Below are 24,249 nucleotides of genomic sequence, written 5' to 3'. Positions count from 1 at the left end.
AATGAAAAGTCTGTGATCATTTTACTCACACTCAAGTTGTTCCAAACTTGTATAAATTTCTTTCTTCTGCTGCACACAAAAAGATATTTTGAAAAATGTTACTAACTAATCATAACAATACATCTATGCATAAACTAAATGATCATGTTTTACATAAACTTAAATATCTTGTTCACCTATGATTGAAATTGGGTGGTATTACTTAAATTTAGATTTTATCATACATTTGCAAGTTTGTTGGCATAGATCATCATGATTCATTAGTGATTAATAAAATTCAAACTTCAATTAAATCTTCAATTCTGTACTTATTTTATTTGTAAACTCTTAAAATCTATAATATAACTCTTCATTTATAAAGAGCTCAGGCTCCTCAATATGATTTTGTGATACTTTGTGACTTTGAACAGTATTTCATTCATTTGTTGCTTGATTGATTGGGAGCCTGTGCTTTCTTAAAGATAATTTTGAACTGCATATCTAGACATCATCTGCATTTTGTCATCTAATGCAGTTTCAATTTATTTTTAAGTGTGGCTTTAATAGAAGACAGGTGTTTTAAACAGGATTTAAAATGGGTTCCATTTTAGGATCACAGAAATGTCACAGAAATGACACCCTTCACCTATAATGAAGTGAAATAAACTTTTCTATGCCAGCCTGGAACGTAGTTAATTGTTATGGTTCAGGGGTCAAGGCTTTCATGGCAGCTTGTTGATTTCGTGCAAATTTCCTTGTGCTGTGACAGTGCAGGTTTAGAAAAGCGTGAGAGAGAAAGAGAGATGAACATCATAAAACTCAATGACAGCAGAAGTGACTTGTGAAAGGTGAGGATCTCTCTGAAGGTTACCATGGTGATGGGCTCATAGTGTTTGGCTGGCTCTGGTCCAAATGGACACTCTCTCCATCCTTATTATGTGAAGGCTGCTAGTGTCCATTCCAGACGTGGGTAAAAATCATAAATCAGCAGGATGAGATGGAAGGAGTAAAAGAATGGAGGAAGAGATGAATGAATGGAAGGAGAGAGAAGAAGGTTGGAAAATAAATGGAGGAAGACAGAGACATACAGGATTGAAAGCATAGTCAGAGACAGAGAAGTTCAACGTTTTTAATGCTAGTGATGATCCTGTGAATGTGGGAGATGTCTGTATAGTCTTAGGGGTTATTTGAGGTTCAGTGAGCTGTACTTGTTAAGTCTTCTCCTTTCATTCTCCCTGTTTTTTGGCAGTTTATTTGCCTTGTAAAAGTGCAGTAGCTGTATTAACACCACTATGCGTAATAATGGATTCCTTCACCAGCATAATAGAGAGATAGCAAGGTTGCAAAAATATCAGTGAAAACTGGCACTTTAGTTCAGGTGTGTGTAATGTGGTGTTGATTTGCGCTTCATTACCGGTTACATTATCATGAGCCTCATGATTTAAAAATATTAAGAAGGTAATTAACGTCAGTTCCATCAAACCATTAAGTTTCCATATCATTAGATCGGTTTGACGTAAACGTTAGCAAAAAAAAAACAGTGTTAAAGTTGGATCATTCACATTTTATTTCACTGTACATTTTTATATTCACCTCATACACTACTCTTTTGAAAGAAGTCTCTTATGCTGACAGAGGCAACATTTATTTGATCAAAATATAGTAAAAAACATAACATTGTGAAATATTATTACAATTTTGAATATAACTTAAAATATAACTGATTCCTGTAATGGCAAAGCTGAAATTTCAGCAGTCTTCAGTGTCACATGATCCATCAGAAATCATTCTAATATGCTGATTTGCTGCTTTAGTAACATTTATTATCAATGTTGAAAGCAGTTAATGTTTTTGTGGAAACTAATACTTTTACTGTTTTCCAGTATATTTTGATGAATATAAAGTTCAAATGAACAGCATTTATTTTAAATATAAATGTTTTATAACATTATAAATGTCTTTACTATACTTTTGATCAATTGAATACATCTTTGGTGAATAAAATCATTAATTAATTTTTTAACAAATATTACTGAAATCCAGACATTTTTGTAGGACAACAGCACAAAGAGAACTGCAAGCAACTTAGAAGTTCTGAAATGTTTTGTCATATTAGTTGGTTTGTTTCACCTCAAAACTACATAATTTGATTAGATATTATCGGAATATAAAAATATAAAATTAACTTTCAAAAGCTATGTTGTTTTATATTGAATGTCTGTGAATGTAAGTGAATGCCTGTGCAAACTGTTATAGAAATGCTTCCCTAAATTAAAGCACATAAACATCAAGATTGAATATAGTTAAATGAGTGAGAAATTAGTAAGATTTTTGTATTACCCAGATATATACTGTATTGTTGAGAAATGTTGTATTAGCTCTAGAATGCCCTCATAACACATTTCCATGAGATGATGGCTAAATGCAGCTAAAGTGACTGAAGTTCTGTTGCATTAATGTGCCACGTTCATGCAAATACAGTTCACACACTATTCTCCAGATGTGCCTGTTGTCAAGGTCATCCGCACCCAATAATACAGTTTTAATTAGTATTCAGGCAGCCTGGAGGGGAATTTCTTAGTTCTAATCCTCCTTAGTGATAAATAAAGCTACTGATGAAGAATATATCAGGTGAACTGACAGAACTGCAAGCACTTTTTATCCCTTCCATCTTTTTAAATCTCCATTTTCTACAATGAATGATCTTTAAGAACTTCAGAAAAGTCTGTTGAGGGTATCCTCAAACAATGCACATCAAACAAAGATTTACTGACCTCAAAAATTTACTGACCGCAACAGACCTCAGATACTTTTAACCATAAGTGAGCAATAATGAAGTCACTACAACAGACTAACAGCCTCTCACTTCCTCACTGTGTTTCACATCCTAAACAGTCCCCATATGTCCCAACACACACACTCAGCAACTAAAGGTTCCCAGGGGCCTTAGTTGACCCTCGCTGAACCTATCTGGTACAATAAAGGGGAGGAAACATTTACATCTGCCAGACAGTGTGAATGACATAGAGCGCAGTTTATTAAAACGTAATGTCCACACATGGTGACGCTTAAACAGCTGCGCACAGAAGACCAAACAGCTGATTCAGATGCAGAGGAAGATACAGAAGCACTAAAAAGGCATTATGCCACAATATGCCAGTGTTTCATAATGATGGATTGTGTAACATGTCTTAAATTATTGGATGGCAGGGAAAGTATTGTTTTGCATCATTACGATTACTTCTCCTCTGACAGGAACAGAAAATGACACTCTAACTTACTGTTTCTCAACTAATGGGTCCCAAACATTGCAGGTCTGAAATTATAATCAATCAAACTCTGCATTAGTTTGGTGCAAATTCATCTCTCACTTGGTATACTACAGTTTAGTTATATTAAAGTGCCCCTATTATAGGTAATGAAAGATTCATATTTTGGTTTTGGGCATCCCCAATAACAGGTTGACAAGGTCAAAAACACTTTCATTGTCTTAATATATGCATTTATTTTTACCTTACTTGCTCAACGACTCCCAAACGATACGCTCAACGATTCATTTTTCCAAACCCCTTTGCTTGATGCTAATCTGCTGTGATTGGTCTGATTGGTCTCATTTTCATTTCATCATGCCTGTAATGCCTGATAAAGCAGCATGAGCGCAGTGCTGCTTTGTGTACAGTGTTACTAATATGCTAATGTTTCATGTTGACCTCAACATGAAAGGCTTGGGATTCGTTTTAAAAACGACTCGTTTAAATGATTCAGTCAACTCTTTCTTTTGAGAGACAATAACTTTATACATGGTGCACTTTCAGATTTAAAACTTTGCAGGATATTTTCATTCACTTAGAGATGTGTTACACACTGCATGAAACGTAATTTTCAAAAATCCATAATAGGGTCACTTTAATATAACCAATATTAGTATATAATATTATATTCAAATGATATTTGTGTTTAATCCATGTGCTAGGCTGGTAAATCACACTTCTGTTTTTTTGGTAAATACACTACTATTCAAAAGTTTGTTGTCACTAAGAATTTTTTTAATAAATCATTTCATTGTTATTCAGCATTGATGCACTAAACTGATCAAAAGTGACAATAAAGACATGACAGTGTTACAAAAGATTTCTGTTTCAAATAAATGCTGTTCTTTTGAACTTTCTATTCATCAAAGAACAGAATGTATCTATGAATATTAAGCAACACTATTAACACTGATAAAAATAAGAAATGTTTCTTAAGAACCAAATCACATATTAGAATGATTTCTAAAGGATCATATGACACTGAAGACTAAAGTAATCGCTGCTGAAAATTCAGCTTTGTCATCATAGGAATAAATTACATTTTAAAACATATAAAAATGTAATTTTTATTATTTTTTTTTAAACAGTAATATATCACAGTATTACTGTTTTAAGTATTTTTTTATCAATAAATGCTGCCTCTGTGAAAACAAAAACTTCTTTCAAAAACTTAAAACCTACTTTTGAAACCCCAACTTTTGAACAGATTTTTTAAACAGTAATAATATATATATTATATATATATATATATATATAATAACTATCATTTTTGTACAATACATTTTTTATTGTGTATTACATTTTGTGCAATACATTTTGGCACTGAGTTGGATCACCACTTGGTATATAATGTAAAATCTAAATCCTGAAGCAAAACATTAAACTAAATAGCAAACTATCACTATTTATTCCCACTTTACACTGAATTACTACTAATTCAACAATACCAAAACCCATCAAGGTCAGTTTGAGCTTATGGATCTTCAAAAGAGTGGCATAGAAAGCTTTCTCATTGTCTTCCCACCTTTGCATCCCATGTACTCTCATTCTGGAGAACATCAGCATGTCACTGTTCTGAAGTTTGGTCCAGAGCAGATGGAACTCGCAGCAGTGATTTTTAAAGAGCCCTGAACCCTCTGCAGCTCTCACGTGACCGAAAAGAAGGAAACCAGGTGGCTATGCGCTCTTGGACCAGCTGGGAGAGTGAAAGACCATCTGACACTCAGCCAGAGAATCATACTCTCAACAGCAAACACTTTGCATGTCAATACCATAGTAGCACAAAGGGACAGAGAGAGAGAGACAGAAAGACATAGATCCAAGAAATTGAGCTAATTATCCTGGTACTCGGCTATTTCTACCCCATTTTTCACAGCTGAACAATTGGGCCCTTAAGTGGATAAACCAGCACAGAAAGTGGTTTATGAGCATCTTCAGCTCGTATAGTGACTCACAGTGAGTGTTTGAACAGTGTGAATCAGTGGTTTTCCTCTATACGCACGGATCCCAGATGAAAAACAATCCAGATTTTTTTTAAATATAAATTAGAAATTCTTTACTTTACTTCTCTCTCTCTCTCTCTCTCTCTCTCTCTCTCTCTCTCTCTCTCTCTCTCTCTATATATATATATATATATATACATATACTGTATAGATACATATTATTATACTGTGTATTGTCAGTATTTGAACTGTCTCACAGACAGACCCATATGATCCTCAGATGTTTCTTTGTGGAAATCAGGATGCTGATTACAGTGAGAAGGAGGCATCTTGCATGATCTCCTGACCTCTGACCCTTAGGCTTTGGGTAGGGGGTAATTTAGGCTTTTTACGCCCTGTTAGGATCAGTCAAGCATTCCTGAGTGCCCAAGAATCAGGGTCAGCAGCTGACACCTCTCTCTCCTTTACTCTCCATGTCTTTCTCTTTGTCTCTTGAATCCCTCAGGAGGAGTGTTGTAATACTGCTCATTTTTTTGTTTCTCTTCATTAGTTAACCATTTCTGGCAGTCTGATCACCTGTCAGGACTCTGGCATAGCCGGAGATCTGACTGTATAACCTAGCCAAAGGTCAGGTTTTGGTTGATTTCTCAGGGTGCATGTGTAATTTTGGGCTGATTTGCATTGTTGGATTTTGGATTTTGTCTCTGAGAGGATGTTGAATCAAATATTGTCACTGGCACAAATGATACAGCACCCATTTTGGCATTTGAAAGCTTGACTAAATTAGTCAAAATAGTCAAATACTGCAAGAAAAAAAAAATCCTACTTGTTTTGCAGTACAAATAAGCAAAATGACAAAAGATATAGTCTTTTTGTTTCTGAAAAATGAATCAAGCCAAAATTAAGAAGAAATCTCTGCCAAAGGTAAGAAAAATAATCTTGTTTTCCCTTAAAATTAAGTTTTTCTTATTACCACATTGGCAGGTATTTTTATCACTTCATTTTTATATATTTTTCAGAACATAAAACTTAATATCTTAAGTCATTTTGCTTCTCATTTGGTAAATGAATCTTGATTAAAGAATGTTTAGATATTCATACTGGAAAAACAAGACAAAAATGATTTTTATTTTTTGCTTTTTGCAGTGAACATGTAAGAGGCAAGATGGGTTAGAGGCTGTCATTAGTGCTTTGTGTATTTCTCCTTATTGATAGCAGTGGGTTGACTCAGAAAAGGATGTGGGTGGTGGACGTCTTAGGATTCAAATTCTAGACTGCTAGCTTTAGAGATGCCAGACTGATTCCAAAATGTGCAACTCGAGAGCTGGGGATTTATTCAGATCACCATCACAATTTGTACCCTTGAGCAAGACATTGAATCCAAGGTTATTACATGTCTGCAAGTTGCTCGGGATGAAACTCAATAAAAGTTTCCACTAAATGGCAAGTATTTGGTAGTAACGAATAAAAAAACTGTTTGCTAAGACCTGAGGCTTCTCTCTTCCTAAAAAAAAAAAAAACCTGTAGTAAAAAGATTTATTAGTCAAAGCTTTCCAACACTATGTATCTTGTAGCCATCTGGTGGCCAAAAATATGAAATAGCACCTAACAAACAGATGTGTCCTATTACAACTGCTTCACATTTAATTCTGCAACTGATTCTATATTTAATTTATTTAGAAGTAAACGCATGGCTTTATTTTAGAAATAAAAGCCGCTGTCAAAGTGATTCATTTGTGTCTATTTTAACCATGCCCCAGTCCTGGGTTCAATTGTTATTCCATAGTCAAATGAACATTGAGCTTCATAAATAAATTCATAAAAAAAATAAAATAATAATAATAATTATTTTAAAAAGTAAACTTCACTGGGGTTTGCTCATTTTGAACAAGATACTAAAGCAGTCATGTGGTTCTCAGATGAATGATGTTTTGGGTGTCATAGAACACATGCTTTTGTCAAAAGTCAATGAATCTCTGATACAATGTTTTAGTGTGATTTTTTTTTAAGCTGCAGAGGTTTGATGTCAGATGTTACATCACAAACGTTTGGCTTGATTTATTGACAGCTGCTGTCAGTAACACCCTCCTGCAGTAGTTCACTCTAAACCACAGGCTGTCTGCAAAAGAGTATTACAGCAAATGAGCGCCATCTAGTGATGACATAGATGTCATGATGGTTGACGTTCTGTTGACTCTCACTTTATAAAAACAAACAAATATCATGTGTACAGCAGTACACTTACAGTAGTAGTCTATGGGACAAGAAACTGTATTATAATAAATGTTAAAAAAGGTTTTGAAAGTATAGAAAGAAGTTAAATGAGATAAAAATGCTTAATTGTTTTATCAAAAACTCCTGCTGTGACCATGCAAAGCCATTAAACCATGAAGCCTTCCCATAATAGAAATAGAAAGGGACTGTTTACACAGAGAACAATACACCCACATGAGGTCTTTAGACTTCTATTGTGAGCGCTGATTGAGAGATGAGCCAAAATTATAATCTGTGGTAACTGATAACACACCACAGAATCTGAATAGTGCTTTACTCATTAGAGAACATTCATTCAACGGAAAACATTAATTTAGTAGTAAGCATTTACAATATTAAATAATTTATTGATATAATTAGTACTGTCACATGATTATCATCCAAAATAAAAGTTTTTGTTTACATACTGTACTGTGTATATTTTTATATATATATATATATATATATATATATATATATTTTATTCATTTTGTTCCCTTTTTTATATATATATATGCATGCATATATTTAAGAAAAAAGTTGTTTATATATTAAATATATTTTTCTATAATATAAAATATAATCATATAAATTTATAAATGTATATACATTTAAATATATTCAAAATATATACTGTGTGTGTGTGTGTGTTTATATATACATAATAAATATACACAGTACACATACATATATTATGTAAACAAAAACTTTTATTTTGGATGCGATTGATCGCGATTAATTGTTTGACAGCACAAGTAATCATAAAATGTTGCTATAATATAAGATTGGTAATCCAGAAGTGATCCAGAAACACGTATAGATATTTCCAGATATCATGAACAATAAATAATAATCCACAATAATTAAAAAAAAAATGTACAACTGTTAAGTTAATGTGAAAAGAAAATAGAAGAGCATCAAAACAGTTCTAAGGAGTTTCAAATAAGTGCCAAATATTCATTAAACAATATGATACAATCATTAGCCCAGTAAGCAGTAGCTTATTCCCCTGTTAGTCTTATTAAACCCTTATTATAATGGGCATATGGTGTTGCAAGCGTCTCCTGATTGGAAAAAATGATAGATGTTAACCAGGGGAAACATAATGACGGAGCCCAACAAAGAGCCTGCTTGAACTGCTGCTCCACACCAAACAAGGGCGCTGTGACTCCGGTCCCTCAGAATCACACCCACCATCACCTTCACATAGGACAGCAGACCAGTGAAGAACACCCATGACAAAACCTGAAATAAGTTCAAAACACAAAAAAAGAGGCAGTTGGGACATCAGTGCTTGTCAGATTGAAATAAAAAATATTTTAAGGTTAACTAATAGAAAGGAACTGCCATGTCTGTAACAGTAGATCTGGGGCAGGTTGCATAAACTGTTTGGACTGGTCTTAAAAGTTAGTCATCTCATTTTTTTTTCTTTAAGACTGGTCATAACTTTTTAAATTCCATTATGAAAAGGCAGATTGGTCTTATTTGTATTAAAAGAGTAAGATTGATTACCCCTTGGCAACTGCTAGTTGGTCAAACTAGTTGGCTGAATTTGAAAACATACACTGTGTCTACACCGGACACGATCGGCATCGTGTGGTAAAACACTATAGATCTCATTATAGTCAGTGATGCTGTATACACTGAATGCGGCGTGTCGCGAAATGACAAATCCACGACAGAAAACTGCTGCTGAGTTCTATTTATGACGTATTGACACAAATTTCAAATGATTTTCAATGGTCGCGTCCAGTGTAGACAGACTTTAGCTGTTGAGGCTCGGCGTGACAGCTGTCGCATCTGGTGTAGACCATGTGTTAAGCAGCTGACTGACAGGAAGTAAAGCAGAATTTGGATTCGAACGTGCCTTGAAGCCTTCCTGCCTTGGAATGTTACCTCCGAAGGGAGCATTTTAGAGCTTTCGGAAGCAGCCAGTCTTAACATGGTGGCTAAGTTTATGCAACTGGCCCTTGAAGTGGTCAGTTATCAGGGTAATTATGCATAGGTGTTGAGAAAGCACTAGTATATCTCACCTCAGCCCAGAATTACCTAGCTCAGCATTACTAGTGATGCAAACACTTGACTTTGAAACTAGGGAGTTGTTTGGCAACTGGTTCTGAATTTCTCTAGTGTTTCAGGGTTATACCAAATCCAGCATTAATCATTTGTGATGTTCTCTAGGCTTCATTCGTATTTGGAATGTAAGTTATTTATGAGAGATTAATATAATTGTTTCTTCATGTATGCTGTATTAGCTACGACTATTTTACATTTGTTTTATTTGTTGCCTTAGGAACAAAACTTTTAATGAGCCATTTACATTAATCTTTTAAGATTTTGTTCTGAATAGAATCAATAGTAGATTCATTTTATGCAAAACCTTTAGAAATGGGCTGATTACATTAAAAAATAACTCACTATTATAGCATCCCCTAGAGGTGTATCTTGGAGTAATGGGCAGGGACTCATGGCAGCCATGGACATATTGTAGCCTCCAAAAACAGAGCCCAGCAGACACAGGACGCCCAGAAATACTAATGAACTGGAAGAGAATTATATACTCACTGTTAGTCAAACTGCAATTCTAAACCTTGAAATGTGCTTTAAAGTGAATATTATGGGTTAAATACAGAAAATAATGTAGACTCCCTCAGATGTAAATGTAAATGCACTTAAAATAGAAGACTGGCAAGATAGACAGAGGGATTAACAGAAGAAACATGAAGGTAAAATTTTGGTTAAAACGTCACTATTGAAAAAAAAAAAAAGTAAAATTTTGGTTAAAACGTCACTATTGAAAAAAAAAAAAACTCATGCTTATGCACTCTCCTTTGCTAGGATTCCATATATATATCTTTATATGTGTGTGTGTGTGTGTGTGTGTGTATTTGTGTGTGTGTGTGTGTGTGTGTGTGTGTGTGTGTGTGTACACTAGAGGTAGTTATGTTTATACTGTGATCTAGCCCTTTGTTAGGATTCCATATTTTTCATGTATTTTGATACACTGAGGGATTCAATTTTTATAGCAATTAACAGCAGGCCTCAGATGTCAAAGTTGTATTTAACCTGAAATATATCTTTAAAACAGTTTATGTGCTTAATAGAACACAAATTAAATGCAGAATGGTGATAAATGTAATATTATTAGATTGTAATTAAAGCAGAGATACCGTTTAGGATAAAACATGGCAATGATGCAGGCCACTGGATTGGCTACCGCCGACAGAGCAGCTGACAGGTGATAGGCCATATTTCCATATGGCATACAGGAGAATGTTTGCACTGAGGGCAGCAGTCCGTTTGTCGCACCGTTCACCCAAAAAACCATAAAATAGATAAACGCCAACTGATAGCCGGAGTGCAGTGGTTTAGAAAGCAGCACTGTACTTCTCATCTTTTCCTCTTCCTCTGGACTCTTTGTCTTTGGACTGGGGTCCACAGGGCCTTCCAAACCCTTGCAGACTGTTGCAACAGCATCTGAGTCCGGGACGAGGTTTTCAGTGGATAGTTCAAATGTACGAGGCATGCGTTTTAATGTGATGAAGGAGCCCAGGCTTATTGCTGTCATTACGGCCAGGAAGGAGAAGAAGATCTCAGTGGAGAAATTAGGAGGGAGGTACTGGGTCTCCACAATGAAGATCGGAGGTCCAGGCTCTGTGAGGTTATCTGACACATGAGACACATTGACGCATTTTGACATCCCGACCCCTTGTGCTAGTGCCACCAGGCCTGGAACCAGTCCGCTCAGACCTTCTCCAATGAAGTATGTGGTGATGTATTTGGCTGGCAGTTGCATCATGAATGGCAGGAAGGTGACGGATGAGGTGCAGTCGACTAGAGCGAGAAAAAACGTGAGAATGAAAAATGCTGTGCTACGTGGTTGCCCAAGGATCACAGTGGTGTTCTTCCAAAACACAGCAAGTAGGACGCAAGCTACAACACCGATCGACAGGACCGCGTAGATGACCAGATGTTCACGTAGTCGTCCAGGACAGAATTTGTGTGCCAGGGTCACCAGCAGAGGGCCTAAGTTGGCAAGCTGAATGATGACTGTGAGGTACGAGGGCAAATCCCAACCCTCTGGCAGAACATTGACTATCAGAGGAAGCTCCACCCACAAGCCATTAATGGACACCCAGGAGCCCAGACCGAAAGCACATGCCAAGGCATGGATGTAAAGAGGCATGCTGAACAGCTGGTTGAAACGGGAAGTTGAAAAAATATCTGATGTCAGACAACTCCTGTCAACTTTAGTATTGTAAATGGTGTGATGGCATTTCAGTTCGGCTATGTTTGGATGTCTTCTCTTCTTGCCTTTGTGAAGACATCTGATTACCTTCAGTGAGAAACAGAAAAGAAATATTCAAGGTCCAGACCAAGTTATTAAGTAGCAATTATAAATCTAGATTGGTCTGCATTTATTTTAATAAAAAACAGCACAAACATATTCATTTAAAAAAAAAACTTTTCTGTTTTAATATATTTTAAAATGTAATTATGATCCTCCAGAAATACTTCAAATATGTGTAATATCAAGAAATGTGTATTATTATTATCTATAATTTTTTCAGGATTATTTGATGAACAAAAGATTCAAATGAAGAGCATTTATTATGAATAGATTTTTTGTAACAATACAAGTATTTACTGTCAATTTTATATATAGAGAGAGAGAAAAAGAGAGAATTTATATATAGAATTTTATTAAATTAAACTAATTATATAACAAGTTTCATGCAATACAAAGTACAAGTGCAACATAGCAATAAAAAGATCATAAACAGATATTACAACAGTAAAATGTGAATTGCCGGATTAATATGGCTTGTTAATTGTAAAAAAAAAATTATATAATATAATATAATATAATATAATAATAATGTAATGTATAATTATATACTTTTTTTAAATTCTGTAATATTTTAAGTTCAAATATGAATTGTTACATTTGTATTTGTGTGTGTGGGGGGGGGGGGGGGGTGTTCTGTTCAGTGGATCCATGGGGTCTTATTTTTAATTTGTGCTTTTATTTGTAACTTGAACTTCTTCCCCGTCTTCCCAGCAGGCACTTTGATATAAATTTTATGTCAAATATTAGTCAAGATTTGATCAAGATGCTGTAACATGAGTTTAAATTCCGTTTGGAACGGCATTTGGTAATTGGGTAAAATAATCCCACACTGAAATAGGTTTAATGTATATGTAGGACAATATGTTTGATGTTCAGTTTACATAAAATGTAAACTCCATGTCAAGTTTTTGACATCAGTTTGATTTGCATATTTGAGCTGTTTTTTGACACCAGTTTTGATGTCAATTTGATGTCTTTTCAACATCAGTTGTCTAATGGGTTATGTCAAAGACAACCAGATTTGCATAAATGTAACATGATAACAGTAGCGACATGGTAAAAATATTCAATCAGCATTTTTCAGCTCTAGCAAAAATCTGATGCCAGTAACTCAGGACAAAAGATTGATTTATGTGCTACCTCACTGAAGGAGCATTAAACAAATACAATACTCACATTACTGCTGACGCAATGAGCCAGACTGAACACGCTCTTCCTCCTCAACAGACATTAGTGCGTACTATATGCACAGTCATAAAAACAGCTGTCATTCCCTGGTCTGATGTCCCGTTGTTCTCAACTCCGTCTAAAAATGTCCACAATGATATGTGATTTTTAACCTCAGCATATGAGTGTGGGTGGGTCTGCCTCTCTCAAAGTCATCGCGCTCTAATGAGGTGCATTACTCTTTGGTCACGTGACAGGCTTCACAAAAAAGCCATTTTAGCTGATCCAGTTTTTCTGTGAAACTCGTTGTACAACAGCATTGACATCAAGATGTAAAGTGTGCATCCACAGTGTTCAGTGAATAGTACAAAATTTGACTTGTAGGCCTGCCGTGCCTCTGAGATGTATCATGATCATTTAATTGTGAACAGATTATTCTCTCTTTTGTGGCATGTACTTTGACCCTATTCAACAATCATATCTGTCTTCAAGACGAAAAAATGTAGGGCACATTCACATAATATTTGAGCTATAGTCCTATTTATGTGACATTTATATATTATTTGAGATATATTTATTGAATATTAAGTTAGTATTTGATGTATATTTGTACACTCATAATAGGACCTAATCATGTACAACCCCTATTACTGATTCATAGCTTTGGTTAGGCTTTGAACTTGTACCTAAAAAAGAAAGATTTAATATAACTATTACCACATTAAATAAAAGCATCAAGCTGTATAGATGGGACCCATGAGAACATGTTCCACAAAAATATTAAGCAGCACAAGGCTTTTCAACAATAAGAAATGTACCTCAAGCACCAGTCACCATCACAGGAATACAGTTATTTTAAATATTTCACAGTATTTTTTTTAACAGTTATTTTATTGGCCTTTTATGCCTTTTTATTCAGATAGACAGTAGAGAGATGACAGGAAATTACTGGGAGAAGAGAGGGGAGCGGGAATCTAACTCGGGTCGATGCACTAAACACAAGGATATTAGCGCCGACTTTACTAAATGTTTTGATCAAATAAATTCAGCAATAGTGAGCATAAGTAACTTCTTCAAAAAATATTAATAAAACCATTAAAAAACTTGGTCTCACTTTGTTTTAAGGTTCAATTTTCACTATTAACAAACCATTAATATTGACTTTTGCCTAAATAAACTCCTAATTTGTTGCTTATTAATAGTTATAAGGACATTTTAGGTATAAGATTAGGGATGTAGAATACTGTCATGTTAATAAATGCTTTATGAGTACTATAATGGTCCCTATATAGTGAGAATTGGTAAAGTGAGAATTGGTCCCTATACTAAAGTGTTACCAAAAACATTTATGAACTTTGGAAATTGTGTATAAATTAATATAATTTTTTATGATTTTCAGATCATTTCCTTCATTTTTCCAATACTGTGAAAATCTTCCCAGTGCCCCACATACAGGCATAGATTGTTTAGTTATGAAATATATTGCATTATATTATTTTTATATATCATGAAGTGTTGTAATCTGTTGTGGTGTTAACCACCTCTATTTCTCTTTTGGTTTGTTTTTTAAATTTTATGTTGTTTTGTTATGTGTTGTGGTGTTAACCACCTCTATTTCTCTTTGTGTTTGTGAGAGAGAGAGTACGAGAGTGAGTGAGAGAGGAGAGAGAGAGAGAGAGAGAGAGAGAGAGAGAGGAGGGAGGGAGGAGAGACGGAGAGAGAGAGAGAGAGAGAGAGAGAGAGAGAGAGAGAGAGAGAGAGAGAGAGACTGAACTTTGGAATGAAGGTGAAAGATACAAGGAAAAAAACAAAAGGAATTTGTCACGGGTTCACAGTTTTGCAAATAAATGGCATCATTCTAATAAGTCAACTTAAAGGGATACTCCACACCAAAATGAAAATTTTGGCATTAATCACTCATCCCCATTTCGTTCCAAACCCATAAATGATTCATTCATTATCGGAACACAATTTAAGATATTTTGGATGAAAACCAGGAGGCCTGTGACTGTCCCATAGACTGCCAAGTAAATAACAGTGTCAAGGTCCATAAAAGGTATGAAAGTCATCGTCAGAATACTCCATCTGCCATCAGACGTGCAATCTAGGTTATATGAAGCAACAGGAACACTTATCACTGTACGCTGCGTATGCTCTTCTGTATCATCTGCTCCACAAGGATGCGCTGTTTCTACGTGTATTTAGCTTTGATTTGAAAGAAAACAGCGCATCCTTGTGGCACGGATGATACAGAAGAGCATACGCAGCATACAGTGATATGGAGAGACACAGAGGAGACTATTGACAAAGGAATTGTTGAATAAAGTCATTATTTTTGTTTTCTTCGCTTACAAAAATTTTTCCCGTCGCTTCATATTACCCAGATTGCATGTCTGATGGCAGATGGAGTATTCTGACGATGCTTTTCATACTTTCCTGGACCTTGACACTGTTTTTTACTTGGCAGTCTATGGGACAGACACAGGCCTCCAGGTTTTCATCCAAAATATCTTAAATTGTGTTCCGAAGAGAAACAAAGCTTTTACGGGTTTGAAATGACATGGGGATAAGTGATTAATGACAAAATTTTCATTTTGGGGTGGAGTATCCCTTTAAGATGATTATTACCCAAAATATGAGTGGGTTGTTAGATGCAAACATTTAACTTTAATGGGCAAGTCAAAGTTGAATGGAAATGTCCATATTTGTCCTTGAATGGAAATCCAGTTATAATATTTGTTGAAATCCCTTGAACCTGTTTTTAATATTTGTTGAGATGTCTTGTGTGTGTCTGTCTTAAGAATAAAAGTCTTCTGTTGTGAGACATGAACAGAATTAAGAACACAAATCAGGCAACACATCTTTCCAGTTCTTTATTAATTTCATTATAAATATGAACTTAATGACTTAAAAGTTTTCAAAACAGGAAACAACAAAAAGGCAATAAGGCGTTATTTTCAGTTTTCAATAAGTAGCTGTCCTACAAAAATGTACTGAATGTGAGACTTTGAGGTGAATTGCAAAATCAGCCAACATAGTGTTTTTTTTAAAGGCTTCTTCCAATAAATCAGTAAGACCAAACATTCAGTAACAAGTGTGAATGCCAAAGGTCATTGATCAAATGACCCCTGTGAGTAAGAGATTGGCTTTGCTTTGTTATCTAAGAGTAAATACAATATTTTTGAGCAAGTACAATGTGATTAGTTAAATCTCCTCACAGCCACATACCACTGTGCTGTGCATGGAAAGCAAGGAGCCTCAACAGAGGAATGGTTTTTAACACTCTAATCTTGCATGTTTGATAATACAATCACTCAGGTACCACAATACATTGCACACCAAATTAGTACCATTTCTTAAGCAAAATCCTACATTTCTGTGAGTTTATATAATTAGCCCTGCAGAACAAGCTTAACCAGCCAAAAGCACAGTCTTCACTACGTCACCACATCATGATCACAGGCTGCTCCACCTCACCTCTTCCACCATTTTAAATCAATAGGAAATAAGCTCAGAAATGTTACAGCTGGTGGAGTCCTTCACCATCAGTATATATATATATATATTAAAAAAAAAAATAGAGTTTTTGTATATGTTTTGATAGTAAATAGATTTTGCAAAGTAGATTTTGGAAGAATTTTTATTAATAAAAACTTACAGTACAAAATTAAGTGGAGTCCAATGACAAATGTAAAATTTTACTAAAAGTAATTGGTTTAAGCTCCAGGTCATTGTACAATGAAAATCCCCTTCAAATAAACACCGACCAAAGACATCACAACAGATCTATTAGCTGAGCAAAAATAAGTTTGGCATCTTGTATAAGCATAGAAATATATTAGTCGACTGTCAAAAATACTACAATATTCCACTAAACAAATCTTTCTGAATTCAGAAAAGGAGGAAATTTAGATGTAACACAACACATAACATTATGATTTTTACAGTTCTGGCTGACTCCTTTGTAACAGTTTTACAACTCGGGACGAATGAATTCGCTCTCTAAAACACATTCTCTGGGCTTCTGTCGAGCTGACCCATCTAAACAACATGTACTACCACCATACTGACCTACTGAAACACAACAACTGCCACATTGCTGCTGACAGTAACAAGGTTTTGGCATGAATATCAACACAAGCATAAAACTTAAAAGCTGTAACTTGATTAGGTTGACCTTTACAGTTTTTGACTTTTGAAGCTCTAATAATCATCTTTGCAAATATGGTGTAACAGTTATTGTTAGAAAAATAATTAAACTGAAAAATAAAAGTGAAAAAATAACAAAAATGATCACAATTATGTCACATTTTATATAAAATATTAATTATTTAATTCTTCTCCTATTTCCTCACTCTTATAAGACGACTGTTACAATGGTAACCACACACGATGAACACTGCCTAAACTACATTGCTTAAATGGCAACACTTCTTAAAGCAAAGATCTTTTTTTTTTATTAATGAAAGATTTCTTAATATTTCTATTAATGAAAAAATATGACTAGTGCTGTGTTTAAATATAAAGTCAAGTAAATAAATCTTTTTTCTAATCCATTGTCATTGCAGCTTTATAAAAGAAAATGTGTGTAACGCTCATTAAATAAGCAGTTAGTAGTAGCTGTAAGTAACTAGACAGCTAGATGTTCTGATGATTCTGTCATTTTCATCATGCTGTAACTGCCTTTAATATCTCATATTATTATTAAATAAGAACTACGAGCTGTGTGATTTAACATGCTAGTGTTAAATTGAACATTAAACTCTTAAGTAACAATGTATGCAAATCCAAAACTCAAGCAATGGAGTAAAAGTGTTAGTGTGTCACTCAACCTACCCTACGATGAAGTTAATACAAATGTTTATAAAAATGGATGAGGCCTTTTCTGAGGTTCTGTTGGGTTATCTCAGTGTCAAGCAGTTGTAGATCTCATGGCTTAATCGCACTGAAACACTAAATATTGACCTATGTGGAAATACTTCATATATACTTGGTCAACAGCTGACTGCTTCCAGCACCTCTGAATTTGCAAATGTGCTTCAAATGAAAGTATTAATAATGAAAAGATGAATGAAGTGTAAGGATGAGGCCAAGCAAAGCAAGTTTCTTGTGATTCGTCTTTTAAGGCGTACTGAAGTAAGACTGCATATGATGCTGCTCTGTCCGTTCAGACACAAGCAGCAGATGAAGACACGTGTTTTCAGCCCTCTGTGGTCAAAGAGCCAAAATGCCTTGACTTTACTGCACTTTAACCCCAAACAAGAGAAGGGTGTGAGCAAGAGATATCAGTCCCAAAGGCCAAACCCAAGAGGCCAGACCCTCAGAAACAAGCTAGTCAGATAAGCTTTGAGCAGTTGAAGGATGAGAAGGTGTCCAGAAAAGAGGCCACATTGTTCAAGTATTGGCATTTTAAATTTGCTTGTTTTTTGCACTTTGAAGAGTTTTAAACATTTCACAGAAGTCTCAAGTTTTCAACAAGGATTTAGATGTTTGGATCTTTAGAGTGAGCGGGGTGGGATATTGCTTTCAATCGCTCTGTCAACCCCCTTTTCACTTAACTTTTGCTAAAAATTGATGGATTTCTAATTTGGGCTTTGATATCTTGCCGTTCCTCTTGTTCTGTCTGAGGAAGGACAAATAGACGGGGAAAAAAATGGTTCTCCTATAAGCAGGTCTGAGGTAGGGGAGGTGGGTTGGTGGCAGAGGAAGATTACTTGGTTTTCTGGGCCCATCTGAGGTCATCTGATCTGGGTTTCTCTCCTGTCAGGCTCTGGATCAGATCTTCCAGGTTTCTCCAGAATCCCAGTTTTTCTAGAGGATAGTTCAGCCAGCCTGCACATACAAAGACATTTAGGTCAATGACATATAACAGTATGATTGACTTTAATTTGTATATAATTGGAATTGTATAATTTAAAATACTAGTTTAAAATGTTTTTCAAATTTTCTTACACACTGAATACATGTAAAGTGTACAAAGTTTCTTTTCAAGGTAATTTTTTTTACAAATATCAAATTATTAATTCAGAAATATCATTAGTTTTCTAATTTTTTGTTCTGTTACTTTGGATTTTGATGTTTTAATGTTTAAGAAGGATTTTGTGAAATTTGGGATTGGATTTTTGAATGTTAAAGTTTATCTTTGCCATCACAAAGGTATAAATTGCACCTTAAAATATATTATAAAAGAAAACAGCTGTAAAAATACAGTTGTGATTACATTTTACAATATTAAAGTTTTTACTGTATTTTTGATCAAATAAATGCAGACTTGGTGAACATAAGAGACTTCTTTAAAAAAATCTTACTGACCCCAAACTTCAAAACAATATCGTACATAGTACAGACCATAAACAAAGCACTTATATGTACTGCAGCAGAAAGTGTGATCAAGCGAGGAAGATATGAGCATAAAAGTGCTCATTGTTTGTGGGCATGTACCTGTGGTAATGCAGAAGTAGGTTTCATGAGGTGAAACATGGTGAACTCTGTGGTGTTTCCGTGGTAAAATGATATGACAGTCCTGAAGAAACGTCACCCAGCGTGGAAGCCCAAAATATGTGTGCGACCACTTGTGAATCTGATTGGTCAATGTAACAAAAATGGCTAAAGCAAAGACGTAACAGTACCAGGGGTAGTCCCGATAGATCTCCGCTGAAGACAGATTGAGAAAGAGAACAGCACGATATGAAATTAATGTGGTTCATCATTTGTCTTTCCAATGGACAGATAATATATCTGATGTCTTACCCGGTGAGAGCATCAAAAAGTTTGCAGCCATGTTAGCCAGAGGGATGATAGTCAACATACAGTTATCGCCATTCGTCTCAATGAAATCATGGCGTGTTATAGCTGTTGGATCGATGTGGTGCTCTCGAAACGGACGAATGAAGGCCTGGGATGAAGAAAAAATTCATTTTTTAAGAGAAGTAACTCTGCTTGTACAATTCAGTAGTTGAGAATATCTACCTGAGAGTCATATTTTATTTTAAAGATGTTTAGAAGACATTTCAAAGATGTTTAACTTACAAACACAAATCTTAAATGTCCTAAAAAATCTACATAAACCAGTGAGTCTATCTATTTGCTCTCAAAGGATTTTATTCATTGTTTTAACTTAAATAACTCTGGCAACACTTAATAACATGAAAAAGACTGTTTCACTCCTGTACCTTCCCAACGATGGGCAGATCCACTGAACCCCATGTGTCAGCACCCCAGTGGACCAAACCAGAGGCAAAGTCTGCTGTCAGGATCCCTGCCACTACACACACACAAACACACACAAACAACAGAATCTGAGAATAAAATCAATCTCTAAATCCTATTATAAACCAAAATGTCTTTCAGTTCTCATAAAAAAGTAGATTTTGGTAGTTGCAAGTCACACAGAGAATCACTCTAGCAGCTTCTTTCTTTAATACTGGGATTTTCCAAGTTGTAATTTGCAACTTCTTTGTTGTCCCTACCACTACTTTATTAAACACTGACGTGTATATGTGGGTTTGTTTGTTGTACCAACCTATGGCCAGGAGGATGTACCAGGTGTGTCCTAGGTGGAAGTATGTTACCAGGTAACAGAAGTTGAAGGCCATGAGGGTAAAGCAAAGAAGCACACTGATCCATTCCTGACATCTTTTTCCTGTGAGGAAGAGATAGAGAGTCAAGACCTTTTAAATGGCAAACTTAGTCAACAGGGTCTAACAGAAATGCACCAAATTTGAACAAAAAAAGGCTTTGGTGGGTGTACATATATTTACTTAAATGGCAATGTTGGACTCTATAAATATTCTTTATTAGTTAGTATGTATCTCCAGAGTGTCTCCTTGAGGTAGCTTTTCTAAAGTGTGCTAGCAGCCTCAAACCCTTAACCATTAGGCTACTGCAAATCAACCAAATAAACCCCATTTCCTATAGAAAACTAAATCTCCCATGGTTTTCCAAGAGAACAAGTGGCTAAATACTAATCAGCATTACAGCCACATGAAGAAAGTATCTATACCAGCAGGTAATATTCCAATACAGCTTCATTATCATAGATACTGTAGCGTAAGCATCTAATATTTGAATAGATGAATGAGACAGATAGATATGCTTTGAGTTTGTATTAAAGCAATCATCTCAATGTCACTTTGTTTCATTTCACAGCTACAATTACATGCCGAGGTGAAATTCACCTTTGTCCTGAATTCAGTGCAGAATCACTTTGCAGAAAATATTTTAAGTGACCAAAAAAAACATGATCCACACCACAGCTGACAGATTCTAGAAATACTGCCGTGTTTGTTCCTAGGTGACTGATTCATTCAGAGTTAATCTTATATAGCAATACTTAGAGTCAAAACACTCTCTGAATCACCATAGTGACTGTAAACAGAACAAGACTATCAGAGCAAACTGATGTGAATTTAGAGAAACACTAAATCTAATGCTACCCAGAAATCCACATCAGTCCTGCTCCATTTGACATTGAACTGCAGCACACCACCCACACCAACTCCAACAAACTCATACCTTTCACAGCTACCACACCCTCACACTGCTCTGCTTACTGTGACGTTTTGTTTTGCTTCCGTTCCTGTTCTTGTGTCCGTATACATCATTTGTCCCCTACACAATGTCCACTGTTCCCTGCTGGTACTGATGGAGTTCCTCCTCCCGGGGTACACTCAGGTTTACTGAGCACAGTCTATTCATCTATTGTGGGCTTTTGGTTTTGTGTGAACCTGCTGTGCTAATACTATAAAATAGCATTTTTTTGTTGTTGTTATTCATATTTAACACATTCATATAAAGATAAAAACAAAGAGTCAACCCCACACCGTCCTTATAGGTACTTTCAATAGGTTTTTCAATATTCAATAGTCCCAGTTTTGGACTTATACCTATTGGCTTGGATGTTAATGTTAGTGACCAAACAGTTGACGGTAGCCATTGACTTCAGTAATAAGGGGGAAAAAATACAATGGAAGTCAATGGCTACCGTCAACTGTTTGGTAACCATTACATTTCTTGTAGGGATGGTATCCCCTATAACTGTTACGTTTATGCTTGGTAAATCACATAAAATACTTGCTAAAAGAGCTACATGCAAAAAATAGTCCGTTGCTTAGCACAGTTAGTCATGTGATGTAAATAGTAGCGGCACCCATGAAGGGACGACCCCGCTGCTTGTAGAAAAGGACAGCTTTTAGTCTGGAAGTTATTTTAATGTTATTTCTCAAAAATACCCTATGTTTTATGTGTACAACTATTTGAACTATAAAAGAAATGAACGTACTGAACGCATCTATGTGGTAATTTAGAAATTAAAGCAAACTCCTGTCAGCATCTGACAGCTACAAGTACCACGACTATTTCTGGCACAGAATTACTCCCTTGGGACTATAATAAAGAGATAGATAAGCACACAATGCGTGATTAATAACCTATTTTGGTCAAATTTGCCAATTATGTTCGACTCGTCTGATAACTGGCGTCACGAACGGGGCGCTGCGCTCATTTGAACTCGTTGCCACATAAACTCATCACTCATTAATCCATCCCTATATGCTACAGTAATAACTGCGTCGTGTTTACCCCGCAGAGACCCCAGACTGAATATGCACGCTGAATATAAACGTGCACCTTCAAAACACTCTAGATTACGAAGAGAATGCTACGGCTCCGTGACCGTGCTGTCCGCGGCTGTCCACGGGAAACTCGTGGCTGGCAGTCCGCTCAATCCTCGGTGTGGGCTGAGGCGGGCGGATACCGGCGCCGACGGGAAACGTAAAGAACCGGTTTAAATTCTCACCTGGCGAGTATAACTCCGCGAGCTCTCTAGCACCTGCATGCTGTGGACCCCATCTCGCGCCCGGCTGGTCCGATCCGCTTGGCTCGGGTGTGTGGAAGTTTTCTGAAGACCCGCTTTTGCTCTCGGTACTCGCCATATTCAGTCCGACTCGGGCGCAGCGGATGGGTTAATTCCGCATCCTCAACTCCACGCCTCTGTCCGCTCTGTTCCGCGTCTCTTCCCTCCACCAATTGCGTTCGTCCTTTTGCATCACTCATCCAATCAGCGATTAGAACACTTTTCCATAACAAACATGACGACCAATTAGAAAACAAGAATGTTCTGACCCCACCCGGATGCAACCAATCAGAAAACAGGCTACACTGATGGTGATTAATTTTAATTACTCTGATGTAAAATTGTGGTGTATACGGATCGTGGTATTTTTCTGTGCTTTGTCTAAATATATATTTTCCTAATGTTATTAAAAATCAAATTAAATTTAGTATTTTTAGTTTGTAAACCAAGTACCGGTGTAATTTCATTTCACAAGTCAAAGGAGAAAATGCGAAATACAATGTCTATGTAACAAAAAATAGACAAAGAATTAGTTCGTTCAAAATGAAAATATTCCTTCAAAATAAAAAGATCTGTCATAATTTATTCGCCTTTATTTTGGTCCAAACAGTCCATATGACACTAGTCATAAATGTTGAATAAAGTCAAGCCTCGGTCAAGATTTCTGACAGGGGACATTCCAAAATCACAATACAAACCTTTGATGTAGGGTTTGCGTCGATGGCGCTCTATAAAAAGTAACGAAATGTGTACAATAAAATATGATATAATAATAATAAATAAACTACATAAAATAATAATAAATACACAATATTCGAGATATTTGACAGGACAATTTATATAATTTCTCTACGTGCTGACCGCTTAATGAGTCAGTTCTTGCAAAACGTTGCAGTATGGTAGGGGATGTTCAGGAACTGAATAAGAAAAGGAAATATTGAGAGAGAGTGAAACTAGAGGACAATGATGAAATTAAGTTAATCAGCTCATGCAGTGCAATGCTTCACATACCCACCAGATGACAGACTAACCTCATGACTCGAGAGGCATAATCAAGTTCATAGGAACATGACTGTAATAATCAAATTGAAATTGAAATTACTGCTGAGGGTACTGAAGGTTAGACAATGATATGATGTGATATTAATTAGTAATGTGAATAAAACTGATTAGCTAACTTTAATGTGTGAATATAAAGTGTGGATCATATTGCAGGATGACAGGCCTGTATAGAAGCCAATGGAAAACACAGACCTTTCAATGAAACGGACCCTTCTGGCAGTCTTAGCAACTGATTGATCAATACAGCATTCCAGACATGTTACATTCAGTAATATAGTAACAACTTTGACATGCTCAGCCCCTATAGAAAAACTTATTTTTGCTGTTATA

General features: G+C 35.7%; 2 protein-coding genes and 1 long non-coding RNA gene across 3 annotated transcripts in view; 1 reads left to right on the top strand and 2 right to left on the bottom strand.

The window, feature by feature from the left end:
• LOC109083344 overlaps nt 1–24,249 on the top strand; it is a 65,599-nt gene that overhangs the window by 19,365 nt on the left and 21,985 nt on the right. The gene's annotated exons all lie outside the window — the stretch shown is intronic.
• On the bottom strand, nt 8,179–13,518 carry LOC109083337 (solute carrier family 52, riboflavin transporter, member 3-A-like). Its single transcript, XM_042729871.1, has 4 exons — nt 13,014–13,518; nt 10,657–11,822; nt 9,905–10,028; nt 8,179–8,731 (listed from the first exon to the last, which is right to left on the bottom strand). Exons 2-4 carry the CDS (start codon nt 11,670–11,672, stop codon nt 8,519–8,521), a joined length of 1,353 nt encoding a protein of 450 aa, XP_042585805.1. The 5' UTR covers nt 11,673–11,822; nt 13,014–13,518; the 3' UTR covers nt 8,179–8,518.
• Nucleotides 16,776–23,044, bottom strand: peds1 (plasmanylethanolamine desaturase 1). Its single transcript, XM_042729873.1, has 6 exons — nt 22,801–23,044; nt 20,527–20,646; nt 20,177–20,268; nt 19,755–19,899; nt 19,446–19,658; nt 16,776–18,836 (listed from the first exon to the last, which is right to left on the bottom strand). The coding sequence occupies exons 1-6, from the start codon at nt 22,934–22,936 to the stop codon at nt 18,715–18,717; spliced, it is 828 nt and encodes a 275-aa protein (XP_042585807.1). The 5' UTR covers nt 22,937–23,044; the 3' UTR covers nt 16,776–18,714.

This window comes from Cyprinus carpio, chromosome B8 (assembly GCF_018340385.1).
Source record: "Cyprinus carpio isolate SPL01 chromosome B8, ASM1834038v1, whole genome shotgun sequence".
In the NCBI taxonomy this organism is placed as follows: Eukaryota; Metazoa; Chordata; class Actinopteri; order Cypriniformes; family Cyprinidae; genus Cyprinus; species Cyprinus carpio.
Note: the sequence above shows the minus strand (reverse complement) of the source record. Positions and strands in the feature narration are given on the sequence as shown.

Coding starts and splice junctions, on each gene's coding strand:
- LOC109083337 (XM_042729871.1), bottom strand. CDS start 11,672: ATGCCTCTTTACATCCATGCCTTGGCATGTGCTTTCGGTCTGGGCTCC. Junction 10,029..10,656: donor GCCATGTTTTATCCTAAACG/GTATCTCTGCTT, acceptor ATTCTCTTCCAG/TTCATTAGTATTTCTGGGCG. Junction 8,732..9,904: donor CTCTAGGGGATGCTATAATA/GTGAGTTATTTT, acceptor AACTTATTTCAG/GTTTTGTCATGGGTGTTCTT.
- peds1 (XM_042729873.1), bottom strand. CDS start 22,936: ATGGCGAGTACCGAGAGCAAAAGCGGGTCTTCAGAAAACTTCCACACA. Junction 20,269..20,526: donor GTACATCCTCCTGGCCATAG/GTTGGTACAACA, acceptor GTGTGTGTGTAG/TGGCAGGGATCCTGACAGCA. Junction 19,900..20,176: donor ATCTGCCCATCGTTGGGAAG/GTACAGGAGTGA, acceptor TCTTCATCCCAG/GCCTTCATTCGTCCGTTTCG.